At 36.4% G+C, this 13,451-nt stretch overlaps 2 protein-coding genes across 3 annotated transcripts in view; one reads left to right on the top strand and one right to left on the bottom strand.

Annotated features, from left to right (window-relative positions):
* LOC141376079 (uncharacterized) overlaps positions 1-13,451 on the top strand; it is a 996,984-nt gene that overhangs the window by 122,089 nt on the left and 861,444 nt on the right. The window lies entirely within an intron of this gene.
* The window catches only part of fam117bb (family with sequence similarity 117 member Bb), a 91,489-nt gene that overhangs the window by 26,787 nt on the left and 51,251 nt on the right, over positions 1-13,451 (bottom strand). For both annotated transcript variants that reach the window (XM_087265733.1, NM_001128362.1), the window contains 2 exon segments: positions 8,519-8,611; positions 2,411-2,524 (listed from right to left, as the gene is read on the bottom strand). In XM_087265733.1, the coding sequence (XP_087121859.1) occupies positions 2,411-2,524; positions 8,519-8,611 (207 nt within the window).

Genomic DNA, 13,451 nt, shown 5'->3' with positions numbered 1-13,451 from the left:
ATTTGGGAAAATAAAATGGATTTCATTGGTTCTTAGTGATATTAGCATATTATATAAATGTATTTACTTTTTATTAAAAAATGTAGGCCTACTGGAACCATTTTCCCCAATCTAGAGAAAAAAAAATCCCTAATATATTAAATAACAGTGTTCAAAAGTATGAGATCTGAAGCTATGCTCAAAGGTGAATATTAAATAATCAAAAAAGTGATCAAAAGTTTATTTTTCTTTAAATGTTCTAGTAATCAAATAATCTCTAAAAAAATATGTTTTTTTAAATAATAGATTGAACTATTATAATAAAATATAAAATCTAGTGGTGGGCTGTTATCGGTGTTAACATGCTGCATTAACGCGAGACTTTTATTGCGCAATAAAAAAAATATCGCCGTTAATCTATTCTCAAAGTGGGGTTGGGAGCTGGGTCTATTCTATGCAAGTTATGATGACTTTCACCTTGATATTTTAAAGCGGTATGTATACCTGACCGGTGAGCTGTCTAACAAAAAAGTGCCATTCTGAATCAAATTAGCAAGATTCCTGACATTTCATTCATACCCCCGTGACAAACTGGGGTATTAGACGCAAATAAGGAGTAAGGACTGGTGAGAGTGTTATGGCATTTAATAACACACGCCAAATGGAAAGAAAAAAACTTTTGCATTTCGCGATGTGTGTGTGTGTGTGTGTGTGTGTGTGTGCGCCTGTGTATCTCTGTGTGTGTTTGTGTGGTCCTTTACTGACATCCGCCTATTTGAATCTTGTCGGATAATATAGCTAAAAGTCCTACATGACGGTAATCATTTGTTCGTGGTGTTTACTTCAATAAAGCCACTAATATCTGCATACTCCACATGTCCTAATTCCATTTCTGTTTAGTTTACATGTTTACATGGTAAACTCTTAATCTGTGTATTGTTTTAATCATATTCAAGCATATTCAGCCATACTCAGTGTTTGATATACCGTCAGGGCTCTGTGAACTTGCCTTTGCGAAGCAGCATTTTCTGTATGTACGTACATCAAAAGCAAGTATGAAATCGCTGTGTGGAGCTTATGTAGGCCTAAAGTTCAAAATTCATGTTAAATTGAATAAAGAGTTAGTAAACACAAGTACATCTTATTGAACATCATTTATTTTCATCATTAATTATTATAGTAGAACAGTTTCTCAAGCAGTTTGTGATGCATTTTGGACATAGAAGATGAGTCCCTGGTCAAATGCACCATCTAGCTTGAGAACCCCGTTCTCAAATACCAATTATTTGGGTAGCACACATATTCTGAATGACTACGGCAGAATTCAAATAAGCCATTTTAATCTAGAGTAAAAAAATTAATCTATGCCTACCTATAATAAAATCCCTATAAAATGTCCACAAAAACATGAGGGAACAATGCTTTTAAAAGCATTTATTAGCACTAAAATTACTAGAATACAACAATAATAATAATAATAATAATAATAACAATAATAATATAATAATAATAATTACTTGAGGCTCAAATAAACATAACAGAATGCTTTCTGAAGGACAATAGTACACAGAAAAGTTTTTAACCCAAGCTCATTCTGAAAACGTACCCCTATATACATTTGTGAGGCGCGGCAAATATGTCCCAGGAGCTACGTTTTTGATGCAGTTTTTGTTTTCACGAATCCACCAGAGGCTGCTGTGTACTGGCATTTTCATGTAAATCCATCAGAGCCCGCTGTGTACTGCTGTTCACGTGTAAATCCACCAGAGGCCTTTGTCGACTGACTGACTCCTCCTTACCTGAACCCAACCGACAGTTTTAAAAAGCAATCCAGAAAAAGAAAATCCCTCGCTTGATTTTTACCACATTTTCACCCTGTTATTTACTTGTTTATTTACATTTTTTGTGTCTGTTTTTGTCCTTCCTGCTTTCTGGAACCGTTCCTCACCAGACTTGAACCCCGTCATTGTGGTCAATTTCTCTCAGCACCGCCGACATACATTGCGAGCTAACTGGACAAATTAGTAACAGCGCGACAGCCGTCCACATGAAGGTAAGAGGTCAGCTGGTAAGCGCAAAAAGGAACGATGTCATACTGCCCCATTGTGCTCACTCTAAAAATGAAATGCAGCCATACGCACTTTTGGCTACATAATTTGCAATCTCCACAAATTTATATAGGGCTACGTTTCAGAATGAGCCTGTGTTGAAAGTTTTTACTCTTAATTTTTGATTAAGAAATAGCAGCCACAATCTAACTAAACCCACAACTTTTGAATAATAAAATACAAATAGACCCAAGCTAATGGGTGCTGGAGAAATGGCTCTGCTATAGATGTAATAATTGAATCCACGAAAGAAAAAAGTAGAAGACAAATAACAGTGGTGAGTGTTCCTGTGCTGAGCTGAGAGCAGGTGATAAAGAGCTCACCTGTGATTGGCTGAAAGCAGCATGGTTGCCATTGAAGGGAGATTTGCGTTCCTTGTCGCGATGGTGACGACTGCTGTGTTTACTGCGCTGGAGCTGCTGCCTCAGCTTCACAATCTAAAACATGCAGAGAAAGACTGTCAGGACACACAATATTCCTCACTAAAGATAAAAACAGCACAAGATTTTAAAAATGTACATTCAGATGGTCATTATTTCACAATAAACCTCTTTGTAGTGATAACAATGAGATTATAGTATGATAATTACTGTACATTACGTCTTATTGAATGCTAGCAGAGGATGAGTCAGAGTCCAGGGTCAGATGGAATTGTTGATTGTCTTTTCGGCATTACATTCTTCACACACATAAATAACCACCCCAACCTTCTCTTGATTGAATTAGATTAGACCATTAGCATCTCGCTAAAAAATCATTTAGATAAATCTCAAATATGAATGGATTGTACACCCTAAACAAAAAAGACTGCTATCATTTTACTCTTCACTTGTTACAAACATTTCTGTGTTTTTCTATTACACAAAGGAAGATAGTCTAAAGAAAGCTGAAAACCTGTAACCATTGACTTCCATAGTATCTGTTTTTCCTACTATGGATGTCAATGGTTACAGGTTTTCAGCTTTGTTTAGAATATCATCTTTTGTGTTCAACAGAAGTAAGACACTCATAAAGGTTTAAAATCACTGGAGGGCCAGTAAATGATGACAGAACGTTTAGTTTAGAGTCAATTGTCCCTTACAAGCTTGACTCTTCTGTATATAGTGCAGACAGAAAATAAAATAAAAATATTTGATCAATTTTCTTGGCGATATGGATATGAACTTTCCTCTCATTCCAGCGTAAAAATCAATGAACTTCTGCTGCTGTACCATGGCGGGAGCAGATAATACGCAACAGTGCTGCGTATCTGTACCTGCTGCAGCCATGGTATGACAAAAAAGTGCTAATGGTCTAATCAGATTCAATGATTTATGCTAAGCTATGCTAAAGTAGAAGTTGATTAATATAGAGCAATTTAATTGTACAATTAAATTTTTCCAGTAATTAAAATAACAAAATCTATATTTTTCTTTATGTGGTTAAGGGTTTTACATGGTTTTTACTCTTAATGGGCATGTTTCAGTGCATTCTGGGTTACCATCTTGTCTATGCTGGAATAGGCAGTTCACCTATAATAAACAATAGAAGCCTTTGCTTTGTTTCACTTGAAATAGATCTCATAACACGAGGGGCCTCCGATTGGACACAGCCATGGCAAATGGTCCTGAACTTTGAGTTTGAACGCATGAGTTTCCTGATGTGTATTGTGGGTGCAAACTCACCAAGAGGGAGCTTAATTCTCTATAATTGAATTATGGAGTATAAATAAGTAGGATTACATTTGTGTGTAAGATTCATTCATTCATTTTCTTTTCAGGTTAGTCGCTTTATTAATCAGGGGTCACCACAGCGGAATGAACCGCCAACTTATCCATGTTTTACACAGAGGATACCCTTCCAGCTGCAACCTAGTTCTAGAAAACTCCCATACGCTCTCACATTTACACACATTACGGCCAATTAAGTTTATTCAATTCACCTATACCCCACTGTGGTGGACTGTGGGGGAAACCGGAGCACCCTGACGAAACCAGGCTCAAACTAGGCATGGGACAATAACCGTTTTTAATTTATACTGTGGTTTGAAAAAGTCAAGGTTTTAAAACTGACAAAATGTTCTGTAATACCGTTCCTAAGGTATGTGTAAGATTTTTTTTATTTGTGTTTTTGAGGGCAAAAGTATCTTTAGTAGAAAAAATTTACAAAGATGCCATTTTAAATTGTAAAGAAATCTGAATTTTTAAAACTACAGACGATAGCAGAAGTCAGTGATTTATGTTAATTATTTAGCCCGACATGTTTACTGTTCCAGAATATTATAAATGTTTCTCAAAATAAAATATATTGTGTTCAAAGGGGAAAAAAGTTTTAGTTTTTTCAGTGTGTCCACAGTGTTTTAAAAAATCTTAATGTCTCAATTTCAAAAACTAAATTTAAACCCTTAAAAGGTATTAAATTTACTGAAATATGCTGTTGTGGGTCTTAAATACTTTTAAATAGGTCTTTCACTAATTGTCCATGTAAAGCTATGGCCAATCTGTAAAACCAACTTTTAATTTTAATCGGGCAAATAAAAAAAAAAAATTATTAGTGTTTTGCCAAGTGAAAGTCTCAAATTTCATTCATAAAGGTCTTAAAAGGTCTTTGATATGATGTGATGAAACCTGCAGAAGCCCTGTTTTTACCCACAGATTTAAAAAGAATATATTATAGAGCAGCAATCATAATACCATGATACAGTGAAACCGTGGTATTTTTATCCAAAGTAATCATACCGTCAGAATCTTATACCGGCCCATGACTAGCCCAAATTAGCAACCTTCTTGTTGTGATGCGATCGCACTACTCACTAAGCCACCGTGTCGCCATTTTGGTAGGATCATAATCAAAAATATTGGCTTATGAAAGATTTTTAAATTAAAGAGCGTCATTATGTGAAAAGAATCTTGCAGGTAAAGATTGTTGTGAATTGACTCAGATCTGATTGCCTTGGGTGTGAAATAAACACAAAAATGTTGTAAATAATCAGATTCTTCACAGATCAACTGTTTTGATCCATTACACCTCCATGCATCATCAAAATCCGTGAATGTTCATTTTGTTTTCCATTTGTCTTAAAGTGCTTGTAGTTGATTTGCATCTTATGAATCATCAAAGTGGTTTCAGCTTACAATATTATTTAATGTTCAACTGGAAAAAACACAAAAGTTACCACCAACTTGAATAGCCAAACATGAGCAAATCAACAGGAAAACCTCAGAGCAATGAAGCAATATTTCTTAACTGAACAAATCTGTGTTTTTGAACAAGTTGTTCAAATTAAAGTCTCAGTTACACTCGAGGCAGTCACTTGTGCTTTAGAAATAGGCTATTACCAATGAAATGTTACATAACTATGTAATCTTTATTAACCACAGCTACAGTGGATGAAATCCTTTAGTCTTTTTTTGTCCTCAACTCTAAGTCTTCTCACTCTCAGCTAAATATCACATTTCCTGACTTTCACTGACTAAAATGTTGCATTTCCATGACCTGTAATAAACGGAAAAAACTGGTAGCTGCTGTGCTTTGTATAATAATAAAGTGTATATCAAAAAATATGACCACATCACACCAGTCTTACGCTCTTTGCACTGGTTGCCTGTGCACTAACACTTTTAAAATTCCTCTCCTGATGTTTAAATCACTAAATGGCCTGACTCCTTCCAACCTGTCAGACCTGTTGACTGAACATCAGCCTAGTCGGTCTCTTCGGTCATCTAACCAGTGACTGTTATACATCCCAAAGTTGAGGCTGAAATGCAGAGGTGGCCGGGCTTTCGCAATAGCTGGTCCTACCTTGTGGAATGCTCTGCCCCTCTGTATTAGGCCTATATCATCTCTGTCTGTTTTTAAATGTAGGTTGAAAGCTTACCTTTTTGATTTGGCATTTTATCAGTGAGATTTGTTTGTTTTGAGCTATAATAACTATCAGTGAGAATTGTTTGTTTTAGCTATAATTGTATAGCTTTTTCTTTGTGATTTGTATTGTTCAGCACATTGGTCAACCTTTGGTTGTGTTCAATAGTGCTATATAAATAAATTTGACATTGACATTGGTTGTTGCCTGAATATCATTTTTCAGGACATTAAAAGCAATACAAGAACGACTATGGATACTGTATTTTACTCACTGTTTGCGTGACTCGGATACAGCTCAATAGTAGTTTTACAAGCCTTACATCAGGTTGAAGCCAAAGCTCCTAAAATTGATATCATTCCGACATGTTAGCCTTAAGTTTCACTTACAAGGCAACGACGTAGGCGAAAAACTTAAAGGTTTTTCTCTTGGGTTTAAAAAATACTTCACGTCACACACTTTAAAAGAATCCGTTTTTACACCTCTGAGAAAATGACTAAATATGCTGAATGAGGTATGGCAGGTCAGTTTTTGACGCTGTCACCTTTAAGTAAACAATATCTGTGTAAGGGATGTGATGATGTGCTGTTGAAAGCTTGGCGCTGTAGAATCTGCTGTTAGTAAGAAGCGTCTCCGCTGTTGGTTGAAATGTGAAGTAAACCCACACTTGAGCAACAGCACTACCACATACTCCACAATTGTTGTGGGTTTGTTCGCACTTGCCTTTAATCTACATTTCCCTAAACATGGAAACATCAAAACAGCATTTTAAAAATGTTTCCCTTTGTGTCCTGTTTTCATATTTATGCATTTTCAAAGAAAAAAAAGCACCATTGAAAAGGATTCAGTCCATTGTTTTGATTGCGGTAAAAAAAAAAACTATCTTAATAATATGGCTGGATTCATCTACTTCTGTTGATTTCTATTGAAAACTCTACCTACAGCACATGATTAATTTGGAATATACCACAGCCAAAATAATGAAGCCAGTGAAGGCTGATTTATACTTCTGCGTCAAGCGCACATGTATGCTCTGGCGCAGCCTGCGCACGGTCGCAAAGCCCTCGCCAAGGCTGATGCCGACGTTGATGCGCACCTCGCAAAAAATGAAACCACACGTCGCAACAACGTGTAGCGCAAGCTGTGATTGGTTGGCTTGGTAGCTGTGGGCGGTGCTAAGAGGTGCTGGCCAGAAGGAGCGAGTGTTTACAAGTGTTGAGCACCGTGAAGGAGCTCTAGATGAATACATTAGTTACGTGTTTATCTTTATGATTAAAATTGTTATACGTCCGCTGGTTCCTGCCTCTGAATGAGCAAGTTTTAGCTACTTGTAGCATTCAGAAAAAACACAATAACTGCGAAGAAACCTAACACAGAGAAACATAAACACCTACTGCCAGCTAGCGTTTTGGAAGTGTTATTGCAGAGCAACACAAACGGAAGCAAAAGTATAAATGCACGGCTATGGCAAGCACTGTGGGTCACACCGATTACTTGATGCAGAAGTATAAATCTTTATCTGACATGTTTAATCCTGATTTTGTACCTATTCTTGCAGTATTACGGTTTTATTAGTTTATAATTTAAAATGTTCAATAAAAAATAATTTTAAAAATGCTATTATCATTTAAATGGACGGGTAAAATGCATTAAAAAGTTTTTGACTGAAAAAATTGTTGAGTTACCCTAAAAAAATTGTTCCTTAATTAACAGGTAAAGTCTAGTGACTGCATTTAACTTTAATGACTGCCAGTTCAGTTGTTCAGTGGATAGCACTGTCGCCTCAAAATAAGAAGGTCGATGGTTCAAGTCCCGGCTGGGTCAGTTGGCATTTCTATGTAAAGTTTGCATGTTCTGCCCCTGTTGGTGTGGGTTTCCTCTGGGTCATAAAGACATGCGTTATAGGTGAATTGACTAAACTGAATTGGCCTTTAGTGTATGAATGAGTGTGGATGTGAGTTTCCCAGTGCTGGGTTGCGACTGGAAGGGCATCTGCTGCATAAAACATATGCTGAAGGTAAGATAATATCGCAGAAATTCTATGACCCGTGGGAACCCTGCTCTCCATAAACCTGCTCTGGGTAAGCAGCACACTCAGATTTGCCCACAGCATGTGCAAGTCCACATGCGACTTGGTGACTGTATAGAAAATGATTAACTGTGAAGCGGAGCACCAGAACACACATTAGAGTTTAGAGTCGACCGAGTGTTGAGCGATGGCAGTTGAGATAACAGGTGGCAGGAAGATAAAGCATGCCCTGATACCTGCGAGAGCCTGACGCTCAAGGGGCACAGCGGAGACACACAAAGGGAAGGAAGGAAAGGTTGCTCACACAAACAGGAGGAAGGGAGGGTGTAATGCGAGGTGACACTGCTTTGCTAGAGCCTGCCAATAATATGATAATGACACAGCCTCAATCTTCCCTTCCCCATCACCCACAACAGCCTGTTGCTGCCCCGTCTCCTCGTCCACAATCTCACACGAGGGGGAAAGAAAGACAACGAGGGGGTCCAGCCCCGGCCCTGCTCCACGCTGAATGGAACAAAGCCCGGGGGAGGAGAGGAGATCAGGCCCTAAACGCGTCCTGACCTCTTTTAGCTGGTCAGTGCTGCCGCAGGAGGCTGAGCGCTTGTGACAGCCTCTCTTCTTCTCTCCGCATTCATCAGCCCAGGCGCTGGGGGTCTGTGGGAGACACACACACATGAGACCGTCAGACATGAGACAACAACAACAATGCAGTTTGATCATCACGACTGATGGGGGTCTTTCGGCCCTCTGCCAAAATAAACACTCGGCAAGAACCAAATTAGGGGTTAACTTGCCGTTTAGCAGGATGGTAACTTTACTGGAAACTGCAACAATTGCTGGTGTAAACCGAACAGAAGTGATTCAAATCATCAGATGTTTATTAAAGAGGCAGTAAAAAAAATTAAATTCTGTTATCTCTCATTACAGAATCTTCACTTGTTTAAAACATATTCCAGTTTCTTCTGTTGAAAACAAATTAATTTTAAAAAGGGCTGGATGATGGGACATCCGTATCTTTTCCTTCTGTGGAAGTTTATAGGTCCCAGAAACCAGCATTATTCAAAATACCGTCTTTTCTGTTCAACAGAAGAAAGAAGCTCATAAAGGCTTAAAACCACACGAGGGAGAGTAAATAAGGAGATCGTTTTAATTTCTGAGCGAACTTTCACTTTCAGGATGTTTTGTGTTTTCTGGATACATTCTAGGTATACATTCCAAAAGTCTTGTCGCCTATCCAAGTTTTGAGAACAACAAATAATAACTTGACATCTAGTAGATCATTTTTTATCAGAAGTGGTTTATATGAAAGACAAAGGCCTCTAGATTACACCTATTTTACTAAAATAAAATATGATCATGCCTTGATTTTTAATGATTTAATTAGGACAGTAAGGTCTGACATTGCTTAGACAAAAGAAATAATGTACAGTATAAAATATAAAGTCATGATGCAGTGGATAAAGAATTAATATTGTGTATGACTCTCATGAGCTTGGACGGCTGCATTCGTACATCTCTGCAGTGACTCAAATAATTTATTAATAAAGTCATTTGGAATGGCAAAGAAAGCGTTCTTGCAGGACTCCCAGAGTTCATCACGATTCTTTGGATTCATCTTCAATGCATCCTCCTTCATCTTACCCCAAATATGCTCAATAATGTTCATGTCTGGTGACTGTGCTAGCCAATCCTGGAGCACCCACCTTCTTTTTCCTTCTTCGCTTTCAGGAACTTTGATGTAGAGGCTGAAGTATGAAATGGAGCGCTATCCTGCGGAAGAATTTGCCCTCTCCTGTGGTTTGTAATGTTATGGGCAGCACAAATGTCTTGATACCTCAGGCTGTCGATATTACCATCGATCTCTCACATACCTCCATACTAAATGTAAACCCAAACCATGATTTTTTCTTCACCAAACTTGACTGATTTCTCTGAGAATCTTGGGTCCATGTGATATCCAGTAGGTCACAGTATTTGTGATGATTGGGATACAGTTGAAGTGAAGTTATTATTTGTTGCTCTTACAACTGGGATTGATGACAAAACTTTTGTAAGTTAGTGTATTTATTTTTGGTTTAATTTAGCCCACAAATAAACAAAAAAGCAGGATCTAAAAAAAATAAATAAATAAAAATAAACAGGATCCAATAATGTTTCATAAGCAAGTTTGCATACTATCATGCATATGATATGAAAATGAAGTCACTAAAACAGGGACATATACATAGAAATGTGAATAGATACCCAAATACACAAATATTAAGGTTAAAGACAATACCCGCTTTGTTGTTTGCATTAACTGTAAAGAAATTATGATAAACATATACAAAATGAAGAATATTAAATATACAGTAAGTGAAGTGTCTACTAATAACTTTTGGAAAAGTTAAATGTTTAAAATATGATAGGGGAATAAATATTCTGGTCTGTACTTTTTCAAATACAGTATAGGCAAAAGAATAAATCATCAAATAATAAATAATAAATAATAATAAAATGCTTGAAAATGTTAATAAACTAAAAACATTTGTGAACTAATGGAAAAAACCTGAGTGATTTGAAATATAACAATTTAAATGAAAATGAATTAAAACACTAAAAAGCTATAGGTAGGTTACTTTACTTTAACCCCACTGTAACTTGGAGTAATTTGTACACAGTTCATATACTTGACGATTTTAAAGCAAGGGGTTTACTCACTTTTTAAGTCAACTAATCTATCACTTTTTTAGTTTAATCTATTCAACTAATAAATTTTGTTTATTCTGTGATCCTTAAATTGTCATCTAAAGGTTCTAGTTTGACTGATTGTTGCACAGACTTACATTTTAGTTGGTGTCTTCTGTAAATGTGCAATTTTATGCTGTTAGAAGACTAGAAAAAAAGATCACAATGCCCCTCATGTTTTATGACCATATCAATGGGCTGTTTAGCCTGCCCTTTAAATTCATTCATGCACACAGTCACTAAAAGACCCCTGACAGGAGAGATCACCCCATACACGCACATACATACAAACACACACAGACACACACATAAGAAAAAAGTGGGAGGTGGGTGAATCTAAATTAGGATTTCATCCAGCAAACAAACCGCTTAATGCTCATCTTTATTTGAACTTAGTTCTTGCTGTACTTTGTGAACTTCCTTCCTAAATGCAAAAATACAGCTGCTGTTGCCAAAGACAAGCAAGGAGAAGCGTGCAGGGCGTAGAGTCGAGTGTCTTTTGCTCAACACAACAGTATGATAACCAAAAACACTCCAGCCTGAGAAAAGAGACTGTACACACACACACACACTTACAGTATTTTGACTGAACTCAGAATGCACATGCACTGTAAGAAATATCTGTTAATTTACAGTTTCTGTATTTTGTGTTTTCCGTTTATTTACGGTTGTAATTTGCATCATGGGAGCTTGATCTCTGCTCTGTCGACTTTTAATATTGTTTTAATGTTAATGTTTAATGTCTAATGTCAACTCTACAGTTTAATAAAGTGACGTTTATTGACATTTTAGTCGTTTGAAACCCTACAATGTATACAAAATAATATCTAGAGAGAAATAGGTCTGTAAAATAACAGAAAATGGACTGGCAGTTTATTACAAGGTTTTTAAATCTTAATACACTCTCAGAAATAAAGGTATGCAAGCTGTCACTGGGGTGGTACCTTTTTAAAAGGTACACTTTTGTACTTAAATGGTCTATATCGGTACCTCAAAAGTTTATAGTACCAAAATTTTAAGAGGAACACTATTGTACTTTTTAGGTACTAATACGTACTCTTGAGGTATTATTATGGACTTTTTAGGTACATATTTGTACCTTTTGAAAAGGTACCACCCCAGTGACACCTCGCGTTCCTTTATTTCTGAAAGTGTATACAACACCAACCCACACAATATATCACATTAAACTAATAAAAATGTTAATAAAAGTCCCTTTTTTTTAATTTTCAAAGTTAAAAGTTGTGGGATGGAAGATCAAGCTTCCAATATTGCAATTCAAAAGCATAAATAAATGGTAGAAAATAAAAATATGAATCCCAAAAATGCTAAAAACTGCTAATTTACCAATAGTTTTTACAGTGTAGGTCAAAGATGATGGGCCCTATCCAACACCCTGCGCAATGTGGCGCAAGGCGCGGTGCAATACGTGTTTGCTAGTTTTAGCTTAGCGCAAGACTCGTTTTGAGGCGTTGCGCTACGCTCTTTAAATAGCAAATGCTATGCAAATGCAAATGCATTTGCGCTCATATGTGCGCCCATAGGCGTTCTGGTCTAAAAAGGAAGGCGTTCTGATGCGCACTGCTGGTGTGTTGCTATTTTGAGAAACTATAATAGATTTTTCATTAGACCAAAACAAACCCGGTCTAAACTCCAGCGCAGAGTTGCGCCTCGCTTACACACTGCTTAATAGCCTATACACAAGATGTAGAGCAATACGCAAATATCTTTACTTATGAAAAATTTTTAATATTAATGATAGGCCTATATTTAGGATGTAATAACAATATATATATATATATATATATATATATATATATATATATATATAAATATAAAGGATTAAAATATTACAAAACATATTATTTTCTAGCCTACATAAATCTGAAAAACCACTGCTTTTTGAGCACATTTTGTTATTATTATTCATTGATTAGTTTGCTGGAGATTAGAACTGAATTTAGAAATAGTTTTAAAACAAATCTTTGCTCTTAACAAACTAAATTAATTATTTATAGGCTAATTAATGTCTGTGTGTAAAGGTTTCCCTATCCAAGAGCGAAAGTGAAAGTAGATCGATTATCTCTCATTCTTGCGCAGTAGATGCTCTGTTTAACAGTTTTCTGTTAAAAAAAAAACTGTTAACTGTTTGCTTGTGAAATGCTCAGTTTTTCCACTTCCACTTACTTTACGTCCTGTAAATATCAAATGCGCTTATGGCGATGCAACTGGCTCTTAAAGGGAATGGGAGATGAGACTCTGATTGGTTTATTCTCAAAACTCACCTATAACTCATTAGGAAAATTAACTCAACCCTTTTAGACCATGCGCCACGGCGCAAAGCGGATTTTCCCGTCCTTAAATTAGCAAATGTGGATTCTGACATGCCCTGAAACCCTTATGAATGTTTGAATGTTAAATGCCCTGGACCATCAAAATAGAGCCAGAGATGTCAAAGACGATATAAATAATCCATTTTGCCTATATTTTCAAGCATCCCAATTTAGGGGAAAAAATATTGTGACATTAGATTTTCTGATATGTTTTGTAGCGAATCAAACCACGGCTGAAGACGAAAAAAGATACCATTGCTGATGTGGTCATTGAAGATGCATCTTAGATCTCTAATAGGAACTATATCCATATGCAACAAAAATATCCTATGGTAAACTGGACACATTATGCAGTAAATTTTGCACAAAACTTTGTGCTACACTATCTTCTATATTAATTCAGCAAAACGTAACCACTTTGAGTAATTCAATAA

This window comes from Danio rerio, chromosome 9 (assembly GCF_052040795.2).
Source record: "Danio rerio strain M-AB ecotype USA chromosome 9, GRCz13ab, whole genome shotgun sequence".
Classification (NCBI taxonomy): Eukaryota; Metazoa; Chordata; class Actinopteri; order Cypriniformes; family Danionidae; genus Danio; species Danio rerio.
This window is presented reverse-complemented; position numbering and strand designations above follow the sequence as displayed.